Source organism: Eubalaena glacialis, chromosome 5 (genome assembly GCF_028564815.1).
Source record: "Eubalaena glacialis isolate mEubGla1 chromosome 5, mEubGla1.1.hap2.+ XY, whole genome shotgun sequence".
NCBI classification, from domain to species: domain Eukaryota; kingdom Metazoa; phylum Chordata; class Mammalia; order Artiodactyla; family Balaenidae; genus Eubalaena; species Eubalaena glacialis.
Window position 1 is genome coordinate 90,112,165 of NC_083720.1, and position 14,270 is coordinate 90,126,434.

The 14,270-nt window shown below is 41.0% G+C and overlaps 1 protein-coding gene across 5 annotated transcripts in view; it reads left to right on the forward strand.

The window, feature by feature from the left end:
* Positions 1 to 6,433: 6,433 nt before the first annotated feature.
* Positions 6,434 to 14,270, forward strand: part of RUFY3 (RUN and FYVE domain containing 3) — an 83,115-nt gene continuing 75,278 nt past the window's right edge. For 2 of the 5 annotated variants that reach the window (XM_061192355.1, XM_061192357.1), the window contains exon 1: positions 6,972 to 7,003. Coding sequence is in view for 3 of the 5 variants with exons in the window: in XM_061192354.1 (XP_061048337.1) it covers positions 6,652 to 7,003 (352 nt within the window). In the remaining 2 variants the exon portion in view is untranslated. Of the gene's footprint in view, positions 7,004 to 14,270 lie in introns of all 5 variants that reach the window. The other 3 variants (XM_061192354.1, XM_061192353.1, XM_061192356.1) reach the window with 3 other exon arrangements.

A 14,270-nucleotide genomic window follows, 5' to 3' on the forward strand; every position in this document is an offset into this window, starting at 1 on the left:
GATTAGAAATCAATTACAGGGAGAAAAACGTAAAAAACACAAACACATGGAGGCTAAACAATACGTTACTAAATAACCAAGAGATCACTGAAGAAATCAAAGAGGAAATCAAAAAATACCTAGAGACAAATGACAATGAAAACACAACGATCCAAAACCTATGGGATGCAGCAAAAGCAGTTCTAAGAGGGAAGTTTATAGCTATACAAGCCTACCTCAAGAAACAAGAAAAATCTCAAATAAACAATCTAAACTTACACCTAAAGGAACTAGAGAAAGAAGAAAAAACAAAACCCAAAGTTAGCAGAAGGAAAGAAATCATAAAGATCAGAGCAGAAATAAATGAAATAGAAAGAAAGAAAACAATAGCAAAGATCAATAAAACTAAAAGCTGGTTCTTTGACAAGATAAACAAAATTGATAAACCATTAGCCAGACTCATCAAGAAAAAGAGGGAGAGGACTCAAATCAATAAAATTAGAAATGAAAAAGGAGAAGTTACAACAGACACCGCAGAAATACAAAGCATCGTAAGAGACTACTACAAGCAACTCTATGCCAATAAAATGGACAACCTGGAAGAAATGGACAAATTCTTAGAACGGTATAACCTTCCAAGACTGAGCCAGGAAGAAATAGAAAATATGAACAGACCAATCACAGGTAATGAAATTGAAACTGTGATTAAAAATCTTCCAACAAACAACAGAAGTCCAGGACCAGATGGCTTCACAGGTGAATTCTATCAAACATTTAGAGAAGAGCTAACACCCATCCTTCTCAAACTTCCAAAAAATTGTGGAGGAAGGAACACTCCCAAACTCATTCTATGAGGCCACCATCACCCTGATACCGAAACCAGACAAAGACACTACAAAAAAACAAAATTACAGACCAATATCACTGATGAATATAGATGCAAAAATCCTCAACAAAATACTAGCAAACAGAATGCAACAACACATTAAAAGGATCATACACCATGATCAAGTGGGATTTATCCCAGGGATGCAAGGATTCTTCAATATAAGCAAATCAATCAATGTGATACACCATATTAACAAATTGAAGAATAAAAACCATATGATCATCTCAATAGATGCAGAAAAAGCTTTTGACAAAATTCAACACCCATTTATGATAAAAACTCTCCAGAAACTGGGCATAGAGGGAAGCTACCGCAACATAATAAAGGCCATATACGACAAACCCACAGCAAACATCATTCTCAATGTTGAAAAACTGAAAGCATTTCCTCTAAGATCAGGAATAAGACAAGGATGTCCACTCTCACGACTATTATTCAACATAGTTTTGGAAGTCCTAGCCATGGCAATCAGAGCAGAAAAAGAAATAAAAGGAATACAAATTGGAAAAGAAGAAGTAAAACTGTCACTGTTCACAGATGACATGATACTATACATCGAAAATCCTAAAAATGCCACCAGAAAACTACTAGAGCTAATCAATGAATTTGGTAAAGTAGCGGGATACAAAATTAATGCACAGAAATCTCTTGTATTCCTATACACTAATGGTGAAAAATCTGAAAGAGAAATTAAGGAAACACTCCCATTTACCACTGCAACAAAAAGAATAAAATACCTAGGAATAAACCTACCTAGGGAGACAAAAGACCTGTATGCAGAAAACTATAAGACACTGATGAAAGAAATTAAAGATGATACCAACATATGGAGAGATATACCATGTTCTTGGATTGGAAGAATCAATACTGTGAAAATGACTATATTACCCAAAGCAATCTACAAATTCAATGCAATCCCTATCAAATTACCAATGGCATTTTTTACGGAACTAGAACAAAAAATCTTAAAATTTGTATGGAGACACAAAAGACCCCGAATAGCCAAAGCAGTCTTGAGGGAAAAAAACGGAGCGGGAGGAATCAGACTCCCTGACTTCAGACTATACTACAAAGCTACAGTAATCAAGACAATATGGTACTGGCACAAAAACAGAAACATAGATCAATGGAACAAGATAGAAAGTCCAGAGATAAACCCACGCACCTATGGTCAACTAATCTATGACAAAGGAGGTAAGGATATACAATGGAGAAAAGACAGTCTCTTCAATAAGTGGTGCTGGGAAAACTGGACAGCTACATGTAAAAGAATGAAATTAGAACACTCCCTAACACCATACACAAAAATAAACTCAAAATGTATTTGAGACCTAAATTTAAGACCAGACACTATAAAACTCTTAGAGGAAAACATAGGAAGAACACTCTTTGACATAAATCACAGCAAGATCTTTTTTGATCCACCTCCTAGAGTAATGGAAATAAAAATAAAAATAAACAAACAGGATCTAATGAAACTTAAAAGCTTTTGCACAGCAAAGGAAACCATAAACAAGACAGAAAGACAACCCTCAGAATGGGAGAAAATATTTGCAAACGAATCAACAGACAAAGGATTAATCTCCAAAATATATAAACAGCTCATGCAGCTCAATATTAAAGAAACAAACAACCCAATCCAAAAATGCGCAGAAGACCTAAATAGACATTTCTCCAAAGAAGACATACAGATGGCCAAGAAGCACATGGAAAGCTGATCAATATCACTAATTATTAGAGAAATGGAAATCAAAACTACAATGAGGTATCACCTCACACCAGTTAGAATGGGCATCAACAGAAAATCTACAAACAACAAACGCTGGAGAGGGTGTGGAGAAAAGGGAACCCTCTTGCACTGTTGGTGGGAATGTATATTGGTACAGCCACTATGGAGAACAGTATAGAGGTTCCTTAAAAAACTAAAATTAGAATTACCATATGATCCAGCAATCCCACTACTCGGCATATATCCAGAGAAAACCATAATTCAAAAAGACACATGCACCCTAATGTTCATTGCAGCACTATCTACAATAGTCAGGACATGGAAGCAACTTAAATGCCCATCGACAAACGAATGGATAAAGAAGTTGTGGTACATATATGCAATGGAATATTACTCAGCCATAAAAAAGAATGAAATTGGGTCTTTTGTTGAGACGTGGATATATCTAGAGACTGTCACACAGAGTGAAGTAAGTCAGAAAGAGAAAAACAAATATCGTATATAACGCATGTATGTGGAACCTAGAAAAATCGTACAGATGAACCGGTTTGCAGGGCAGAAGTTGAGACACAAATGTAGAGAACAAACGTAAGGACACCAAGGGGGTAAAGCCGCGGGGGATTGGGGATGGTGGTCTGATGAATTGGGCGATTGGGATTGACATGTATACACTGATTTGTATAAAATGGATGACTAATAAGAACCTGCTGTATAAAAAAATAAATAAAATTCAAAAAAATATAAATATAAATATAAATAAATAAATAAATAATATGAAAGAAAATATCTCACATACATAGACTGAAAGTATATGACTGGAAATGTATTCCATTCAAATGGAAACAAAAAGAAAGTTGGGGTAGCAATACTTATATCAGACAAAATAGACTTTAAAACGAAGACTGTAACAAGAGACAAAGAAGGACATTTAGTATGATAAAGGAATCAATCCAACAAGAAGATGTAACAATTGTAAATATGTATGCACCCAACATAGGAGCACCTAGATACATATAACGCAAATATCAACAAACGTAAAGTGAAAAATTGACAGTAATACAATAATAGTAGGGGACTTTAACACCCCACTTACATCAATGGACAGATCCTCCACAAAGAAAATCAATAAGGAAACACTGGCCTTAAATGACACGTTAGACCAGATGAACTTAATAGCTATTTATAGAACATTCCATACAAAAACAGCAGAATACACATTCTTTTCAAGTGCACATGTAACATTCTCCAGGATAGATCACATGCTAAGCCACAAAATAAATCTCAATAAATTTAAGACAACTGAAATCTGAAAAAGAATATCATCCCTTCCCAAGTGGTATCTTTTCTCTGATCACAGTTCTAAGAAGCTTAGGCTAAAAGTACATCCATGACATTGATATTTTAAAAGTTTGTAATGTATTCTAAGTGTCCATCCTTAAGATCCCCAAAGGGTTTCAAAAAACCAAACATGAACAACTAAAAACAAAATGCAAATAAAGTTGAAAAACACCTCTTGCTTTATTTTACAGGAAAATTAATAGTACTTGATTCTTACAGTGGCTTGGATTTTGTCCCTTTAAAACAGTATAGGCAGATGCTCTGTGCATTTTCATAAAGGAGCAACATGGTTAGGCTTGTTTTTTGAATCTTAGCGTCCCTAAATGTATGTAGCAGTTGAATCAGCCCTTTATGTCACTAAAGCTTATGTAGAGCTGTGATTATAATATTGATCCAAAAGCTAAAAGCATAAGAAACTAGGAACTTGGAGTATCATCCACCTTTAAAGAAAATGCCCATAAATAGCCTTGCCTGTAAATGTTAAAGGGCTCATATTTCAGTTGATTTTCTATATTCATTGCACTGCCACTTAATGACATAAAGCATAAATAGAACTGTTTTAAAAGTAAAGAGGCACAAAAAACCCAGTATACTGCAAGATTCCACAGCATGTCAATGTTTCTAATACCTGTAGGTAATGTGGATAACTAGAAAGGAGAAATCTGGTGATTTAAACTAGACAACATTTTATACTTTGTTAACTTGGTGACTCCCTTGGCTATTACTGGCCTTTCTCAAGAGTGATTTGTGTGGAGTCTGCTTTCTTTTCTTCTACCTACAATGGAATAAGTGTATATTCTTGTTAAATTCTTTACTGAAAAATTGCAAAACACCTGTGTGAAGGAACCTGACAAGAATACAATGATGCTTAGAAATTTCTGCATGCAAAAACAAGGTAAAAGGGCCAGTTAAGGAATCACTTTGCTATCCCGCAGAAATGAACACATAGTAAATCAACTATACTTCAATTAAAAAAAAAAAGATCCAGTTAAGGATGGGTATTAAAATCATATATCTGTAATGTTTTAGTTTTTCTCTTCAAAGTATTATACAGCTTGTAATTCCTAAAAGGCAAGTATTTTTTTTATCAAGACTCTCACCCTTACAGAGACTGAAAAGACCCAACAAAATTCTAAAATGCTAAAGATATGATGAAAGAGCTCCCCCCAGCAATTCTGTTTTTATTATTGTAAGTTATATGTTGTTTTACTAAAATGATAATACATAGCTAATAATAATTATTTTCCCCTATTCCAGAACAGGAATCCAGGCTCAGAGAACAAATAACTTACTCAAGTAGGCAGTAGCACTGGAATCAACAGGTCAGGGAAATGCCAGAAACTGAAAAACTACTAAGAAATTTTCTGACTGCTTGAAGTTAGCTTCTTGTGAACACCTCCTTTTAAAATATGTTTTGTTTAAAAGACTTGGTGAAAGATAGTATTAGACGTGTCACGGTAATTTCTTGTTATTTCAAGAGTTATTTTCAGAGAATAACAACAATAAAAAGGTTTAGTTTTCCTTTCAGAGAAGCATAACTTCCTCTACAGAGGGAAAGACAGACCAGAGAAAGAAGGAAAAGCAGGTGTTCAAAATGTTACACAACAGTGAGTTTTAATTATGAGTCAACATGGATTCCATGCCAGCATTTTGCAAACCGAACACAAAGCTAATCACCTAGGAAATACGAGGGCACGTTCATGGAATCTAGCGTTAAGGAATAACGGTAGTAACTGGAAATTGTCTTTATTAAAGAAGGAAATGTTTATTTATTGGAATTACTGGATCAGTAATCGTCGATTCAAATATTCAAAATAAAGCAACAGTGGCCAATTACTAGCGAGACACAGGCACTATGAAAGTGAAAACTGTCGCCGTGTAACAGACGCCTGTCATATAAATTCTAAGCTGTTTGGTTTAAAACGCATTCATGCGCACGCGGAACCCCGGAAAACCAGGGAGTTAAAGTCAGCGCAAATACAAGATTTCTATACAGGGCACATGACAGAGAACAAAAGAGGTGGGGGAAGGAAGACACCCACCTCTGGTGTCTCACATAAAAAGCTCATAAATCAAAACCGTGAATGAACGGTTATAGTGTATGCAAGGCATAGGGTACAGTTTAATACGGGGGTGAGGAGCAGTTTCCTTTTTAAAATTAGCTTTCGCCTCTTCAACCCAGATCTTTGTGCCTCCGTGCTACCGATGAAGTTGGGCGGTTGCACACAAAAGCGCCGCTAGATATTTCGCCAGGTCTCCCACCGTTCAAGCACCGGGGGGGCAAACACACCTGATCGCTTAGGAGGGCCGTGCCAGGGGCCGGTAAGAACCAGGCACTGGGCGCCGTATCCTCCCCCAGGGTCAGGAGGGAGCTCAGCGCCGCCGGAGCCGAGCGGAAGGTGGGAAGTGGGAAGAGGAGGAGGCCGCCCCCTAGGGGAGCCGCGCCGCAGGCTGTGGGCCGGGGCGGGAGGGGCAGGCGGGAGGAGGCGGCCGGTAGGGAGACCGCGCCGTCGGGCGGGGCCGTCCCTCCAGCTGGCTCGGACCCCGGCGGGGCGGGCCGTAGACTGAGCGGCAGAGCCCAGACGCCGGCCCGTAGCCAAGGAGAAAGGTGGGGGCGGCGCGGACGGGAAGGGGCAGCGGCTCTCCGCCGTGACCCTCTGCTCCACTGCCCAGGCCCGGGTGCGAGTCGGAGGCGGCGGCGAAGGAAGGAACGAGCATGGCTGAGACCTCGCCGCCGCCCACTGCCGGCGCGGAAAGTTGCAGCGAGGAGCCGGCGAGGGGCGGGAAGCAGCGGCTGGAGGAGCCGCGCAGCGCTCCAGCCGGGGGCGCGGACCGAGAGGACGAGGCGGGGCCGCCGCTGGCCTCCCCCGCGGGGCAATCGGAGCCCGGCTCGCCGGTGGCTGCCCCCTTCTTCCTGCTCTACTCGGGCGATGGAGGCGCCGGCTTCGTAGCGCGCCCGCCGCCGCAGCAACAGCGCTCCTGGAGGACCCCGCCGTCGCCGGGCTCCCCGCTGCCCTTCCTGCTGCTGAACTACCCGAGCGGCGGCGGCGGCGGCGGCGGCAAACACCGTGAGTGGCGGCCGGGAAGGGGGATGCCGGCGGGGAAGGGGGGCCTCGGCCGGGAAGGGCCAGTCCGGCTCCGCGGAGCTCCGCCTCCTGCTGGCTCCCCGGAGCTGAGCAGGGCCCCGAGCCAACGGGTAGACAGGGCGCTGGGGGCGGCTCTGAGGAAGCTCGCATCCGGGGGCGCAGGGGGGCGGCCGCGGTCCGGGCGCCGGACTGTTTACCTCCTAGTCTCCCCAGGCCGCAGGCTCCCGCCCGGCCTCCTCTCCCCTCCCGGGCCGGGCGCTCGTCCTCGCCAGCCTCCCACGTGCTCGCCGGGTCCCAGTCCGGGGTCTCCGGTGGGAGCCCTCCCTGAAGGAGTCGAGGAGGGGGCGGTGTCCGGAGACCCGGCAGCCCAGCTGTCCCGCCTTCTGTGGGCTCCCAGCGCCGCTGCGGCCGAGTAGGTGTGGCTGCTGCGCCGCCGCCGCCCGCGTGGCCTCGGTTGGACCACTAAATTTTTTACTAGCGTTCACTCCACACCCGTAAATATCACATATCCGTCCCCCACAATGGGAAGAGAAATCAGGAACTGTGCGCTAGATGACGAGAAGGGAAAGTGTGGCTTTAGGAGGGCACTTCCCAGGATAGTATCGTTTGACAGGAAGAGGCCTCCACCTTTTAAAAGCACTATCACCGGAGTCCTCTGAATGCAGCGCACCGCACTTTGTGCTGTATCAGTCAACAAATGTCTATTGCTACCTGCTGTGAGCGGGGCCCTAGAGTAGGCAATGTGTATAAAAGACTTGAAGAATATTAAGTCTGGTTTAAAAAGACAAGATCTTAGAGTATGAAAATGTGACTGAAGATACAAGGCATGATATAAATGCCGACTACTTTGCTGTATGAGTTCTGAAAAGGGAAATTTGCCTAAGGTGAAGAGGGAATCAATCGATCAATCTGTCTCTGTCTGTCTGCCTCTCTCTGAGACACAGCTAGAGGTTTCTTTTTTAGCACCAAAGCAAACCTTTTAACTGTTCTGCACTGCCAAGAAACCCTGACTTTGCCTTTTCTGCCCCTGATCCGTCCCCTAGAAAAGGGTTAACATTAGTTGAATATTTTCTATGTGCATGTGCTGTGATTATCATAGTTAATCGTCACATCTCTGTAAGCCAAATATGCCACTTTTTCAGGTGAGGAAGCTGAGGATCAATGTGATTAAGTGATTTGTCCTAAGTAACAGCGTGAGAGAAGGAATGAAGTTGTCCCAGATTCTTTGCCTACCGAGCCCATGCTCTTTAAGTGAATAGCAGACGTCCAAAACTGTGATTGGATGGTTCCTCCCTAGATTAGGGTCCATTGGATTCAGCTGGAGGTAGTCCTTTGTTAGCTTCTCTTTATTAGTTACCTAGAACGGGGGCCAACACTGACCATAGACCTAGAGTCTTAGTAAAGTCATAGTTTGTTGCAGTAATCTGCTAATCTCCAAAAGAGAGTGTCTAATAATGTCAGAAATGAGTCTTTTGATAAGCAGAGGAGGTAAAGATAAGAATATTCGCAACACTGCTTTTCATTTTCTAAGGCATCTGCTTTCTACTTTGTTTTTAAGCACAGCCTCTCTTTTTCTTCCTAAGAATTTCTATTTTTGTGTAATCTGCTTATTAACCAGTCATTATAGGATGAAGAAGACCCTCCTCTCAGTTCTTCATAACTCTGTGTAACAGTTGTGGTAGAAGGTGTGATAATAGAAAATTTTTTCAACTGTTGGCCAGTATCAGTTATGGGAATTATCTGAATTTCAGGTGATTTATTTGATTCCTTCCTCATATTAAGGGTTGACTTTATTTATTTATTTATTTATTTATTTTTAAGTATTGTCCGAAAATTGGGGCCTTAGCATGATCAAGATCAGCAATGGAGAACTTAAATCTAAAGTTTCGTAACTGTGATCCCTTGGTCCTTGCCTTACAGCAGTAGCAGATGTATGGCATGATTTGTTAGCACATTAAGTTCTAATAGTTCATCCTGGTCTTTAATTTCTGAAATAGTTTATTGGTGTGTAAGTGCTCATAAAATTTACTGGGAAAATACATGTGTCCCACTTACACTGTTTTTAAAGACCAGTCACTGAGGACAGTTCATATTGTCAAAGATCCCTGATACTTATTTTATTCAACTATAAAACTGACTTAAAGTAGTTTTTGTTTTGTACTGTTTTTATTTTTACCTGTTATTTTTATATGTACTTTAGAACACACATACTTGCAAAAAGGAATTCTCTGGATATTAATAAAAATACTTCCTTGTTGCTGCTCTGTAGAGTCAGTGCAATATTGCTTTATATGATGTACCTGGATATCAGAACTCGGGGTGTCCTGATGACTCATTTGAGCAACCTGAGACCAACAGTTTTTCAAAGACTTCTCATTTCAGTTAGCAGGGCAGTACTTAGACTCAGCCTCAACAGCCAATGAATATTTGCCTCCTCAACACTGAATTTTTAACTCTCGCTGATGTATTTGCCAAAAGTGTATAATATATAATCATTTTGATAGACTGTTTATTAAGGCATTATTATCTCTTCATTTTAGAAGTCTTGACTGTACTCAGAGATTTTTAAATTAACCTTTACATTTGAGTTTAGAAGCTTTGTTATAAATGACACCGATGAAGAATAGCAAAAATGTGTGCAGAGGAGGTAGCAAAAACCTTTCAGGGTTCATGACATGTAAGGTTTCAGTGTAAAATCTTGCAGGATATAATGTCCATGAAACATTCAGCAAGCTTAAATGCAATATGAAAGGTTTCTGATGTGCCTTGTTGGATTATGTCACTCTCTGACTCTGAGTGCTGGTAATCTGCTAAATTTTTATGCTCCTAGCTTTTAAATCTCAAATTTCTACCATGCCTTTTTTTTTTTTAAAGTAAAAATTACAAGTAGCACATGGATCTGTTCTCACTATTTAAATGTTTTATAATGCAAAAGTACATTGAGCACAAAGTGACTTTCCTCTCTGTGGGCCCCCAAACCCTCCTCTCCCCCACCCCACATCAGCACCACAATTTATTATCAGAGAATACCACTTTTGAGTTTGGTGAGTTTTCTTCCAGAACTTTTGCATGCATTCACAGAGATGTATGTGTTCATATTGCCTGGGGCCTTTTCCCCCTTGGTGTATGACTGTCCATTCCAATTTCTCATCAACTCTATAAGAAGGAGCTACTTGCATGCCATGGTCCAATACTTTTGAAACCAAGTCCCCCTAAAACCAAGTTCTTCTGCCAAGTTTATGATTAACCTCTCTATTCAAAACTCTATTTCCGGGCTTCCCTGGTGGCGCAGTGGTTAAGAATTTGCCTGCCAATGCAAGGGACAGGGGTTCGAGCCCTGGCCTGGGAAGATCCCACATGCTGTGGAGCAACTAAGCCCGTGCACCACAGCTACTGAGCCTGAGCTCTAGAGCCCGCAAGCCACAACTGCTGAGCCCACATGCCACAACTACTGAAGCCTGCGCACCTAGAGCCCGTGCTCCACAACAAGAGAAGCCACGACAATGAGAAGCCCGCACACCGCAACGAAGAGTAGCCCTCGCTTACCACAACTAGAGAAAGCCCACGCACAGCAACGAAGACCCAACGCAGCCAAAAATAAATAAATAAATAAATTTATTAAAAAAAAAAAAAAAACTCTATTTCCTTTCTTGTCCCATACCTGTTCCCCTCAGGATTGAGGAGTATCAAAGTAAAGCAGGGATTGAAACCAAGCAGGACCCTGTGGGACCTCCCCAAGTACAAAAGTCCCGTTTCTTGTTTGTAGAAAAAAAGGCTTTAGACTCCTAGGCCTTCCCTGAGTTCCAAAGAGCAGATGCAAGCAGTCAATGAAGAGGACAGTAGCGGCACAGGACTCCTGGTTTCTCCTGAAGGGATATAGATAACAATCTGATGCATATCTTTGAGTTGCTCTGTAGAGACTAAGACCCCCATCCAGGTGGACGATGGCCACTACATGCTGACCACAAGCAAGGTAGACCCCAGACTGGTTGGAACCAGAAGTTTGAGATTCCTGAAACATCCGCCTGTTACCTCACCACCAACCAATCAGAAGAAGGTCCATGAGCTGATCACGCATCCTACGACCCTCTCCTCTAAAACTGTCTTTAAAAACCCTTGCCTGAAAGCCATCCGGGAGTTCGGGTCTTTTGAGCATGAGCTGCCCATTCTACTTGCTTGGCGCCCTGCAAATAAACCCTTACTTTGCCGCAAACACCTGTTATCAGAGTTTGGCTTTCTGTGCCAAGGGCACACCAGCCCTTGCTCAGTAACACTTAATGCCTTCCTTTTCCATCCTAACTTTAGAAGTCGTCTCGTGAGTGGACAGAATGGACAAGAGATGGCTTCTCCTTGGTGTTGGAGGGAAGAGGCACCCCTGCCATTTGCACGGTTATCAGCTTCTATTGTCAGTTCTTTTCCTCTTTCAACTCCCAGAGCTACCACAAACATTTAGGTTTAAAGCAATGCCATACAAATAGCCCACATCTCTGCCCTTGTCTTTTCTCTCCCGAATACATCAGTGTACAAAAAGAAGTCCACTCACAAAGCAGCAGCTTTCTTTCTGTATTTGTATGCGCTGTTTTGAGATAGGAGGAGAGCTAGGAAAGGAATAGAAAGAAGGGGGGAAAAGGCCTTGGGAAGGACTGGAAACGTTACAGTGACTACCCATGTCAAAGTTGAGTATACTTAACAGTGAATGCCTTGGTTGAGCCCTGGAAAGTGCAGAGAATGAGGCTTCTAGAAGCATTCACTGTTTCTCATGGATGCTCTTTAAGAGTCCATGATGTGGGGAAAGAGTGCTCTCATTTACACATAAACCCAGGAAGGTGTATTTAAGAGGAGAAAATCAATTTTATGTTCACAGTTTCATACACACACCTACAATAGAAAGATATGTATGTATTATATAGGTATATGTGCATATATACATTATTTGTATGTGTATGTATGTATGTATTTTTTCATTGACTTTATTCTCCATGGGTATTTCTATTATTATGTCTCTCTCTTTGTTCTTTTTTCATTGTTTAATAGTACTCTAGAAAACATGATACCTGATTAGGAGTTGAATACACATTAATCAGTTCATCTGCTGTATGCTTTTCAAACTCTGAAAAGACAAAAGTCACGTTTTTTTGGATCTGTAAATGTAGAGGCATCTGCTCAAAACTGGGAGGTGTGCAGGGGAAGGGTTGAACCATCAGAACCAAAAAGTTTTGAGCATTCACCTCACATTAGTAGGTTTTAGCTTGATGTGTGACTTTTTAGAAGACAGCCTTTTGTTATAATTAATGTAGAGCAGCGCCTTCATTTACAGTACTGGGATTCACAAATCTGTCAGCCATCAGCTCTTTCCCAGCTGTGTTCAGAATGCAAAGAGCCACTTTCTGATCCGTTAAATGCTGTTTTGTCAAATGGCAGATGTAAAGGCCCATAAGAAAAGGGGGGGGAAACCCTCAGAAACGTAGCATCTTCGGTGTGTAATTGTAGATTAGTGACTACCAGAGACCTGTAGTTTAGCCCTTCAGAGTATCTAAATGCAGGTGGGTCCTTTTCCACACACAGCTGAAATGACCTGGGATCCTGAGCATCTAAGGTCCCAGGAGCTGGGTCATGCCCGCATTTCCTACCTCATGACTAAGCTTGCTGTCTGCTGCTTGCCTTCCTGCTTTTGCTTTTATCACCACTGCTGCCTAAACTGTCAACAGTTTGTCTTCCCAGCCAATTTCTCCCCTTCTCTTCTGCCTGCTTTCTTTTGTTTTACCTACTCTTCTGGCCTGGCATTATCAAAAAGTCCTGTCATGCTTCTTATTGACAAAGCAACAGTTTCAGAATATTAGATGTAATTTGTGAGTCTTTGTTTTGGCTGCTGTGCTATTGATAATCATGGGTTCATTCTTTCAGAGTTTTCTTTTTTCTTAGTTCTGATCTTAGCTTCATTCTGGATACTAGAGGATCCTAAAAGGTTCTTCATTAGATAACAGAAATTTTACTATAGTTCTGTAACCCAAACAATTATGAATAAAGAATGTGACTAGTAAGACAGTAATGGTACTTAGTGGCTACATTTATAGAATATTTTTATGTTCTAGGCAGGGAGGCACAAACTCCACATGTATCAGTACTTATCAGTTTGGGGGGTTATATTTATAAGAGGTATTTCTTAGAATTTCCATTAGATGGAAGAGCCAGTGCATAAAACTACTCACTTAACAATGAAAGCTGAAAAGAAAAAAATGGGGAGGAGGAGTAGTTCATATAGAATTCATACAGGTAGGTGCAACATATGTTTTTCATCAGAGTATTTGATTCAGTCTTTTAGTGATATCTAAGCTATTATAAAATAAATTCTGATAGAGTAACCTTGAATTTAGAAGATTATATTCTGGAGATATAGATTCTTTGGTTTTAGGAAAAGTCTTATCTCAAACTTTAGCACACATCAGAATCATCTGGAGGTCTTGTTAACACAGATTTCTGGCCCTGTCCCCAGAAGTGTTTTTTGTTTATTTGTTTTTTGTTTTTATTGATATATAATAGACATTTTTAAAATTATTATTTTATATTGGAGTATAGTTGATTAACAATGTTGTATTAGTTTCAGGTGAACAGCAAAGTGATTCAGTTATACATATACATGCGTCTATTCTTTTTCGAATTCTTTTCCTATTTAGGTTATTACAGAATATTGAGCAGAGTTCCCTGTGGTATAAAGTAGGTCCCTGTTGGCTATCCATTTTAAATATAGCAGTGTGTACATGTCAAACCCAAACTCCCTAACTATCCTTTCCCCTCAACCTTCCCCCCTGGTAACCATAATTGACATATTGTGTTAGTTTCAGGTATACAACATAATAATTCAATATTTCTATATATTGCTTTTTTTTTAACTGAAGGACAGAGAATGAATTCATATTCCTGAATAGTCTGAGTATCCAAAGCTCATGTTGTTAATCACTGTATACTCCCTCACCAAGGCCTTAAAGAAACCAGTTTGGGTAGAAGGCAGGAAAAAGTTCTTGGGTGGGAGAAACAGCAGAGGAAAGGTGGCAAAGAAAGCAACTTTTCAGACTGAAAGAATAGTATTGGCTTCAAAACATGTTCACCTGACTGTATTTTGTCTCTCATCTTTTCCCTTTTTTGTTTGACTTTTAACAGAAACCTATGTGTTAAACAGGTAAAATTTTATCAAGAAGCTGAGAACATATTTTTCTAGTGTATGTTATAGGTAGTAAAAAGTCTAGGTGGA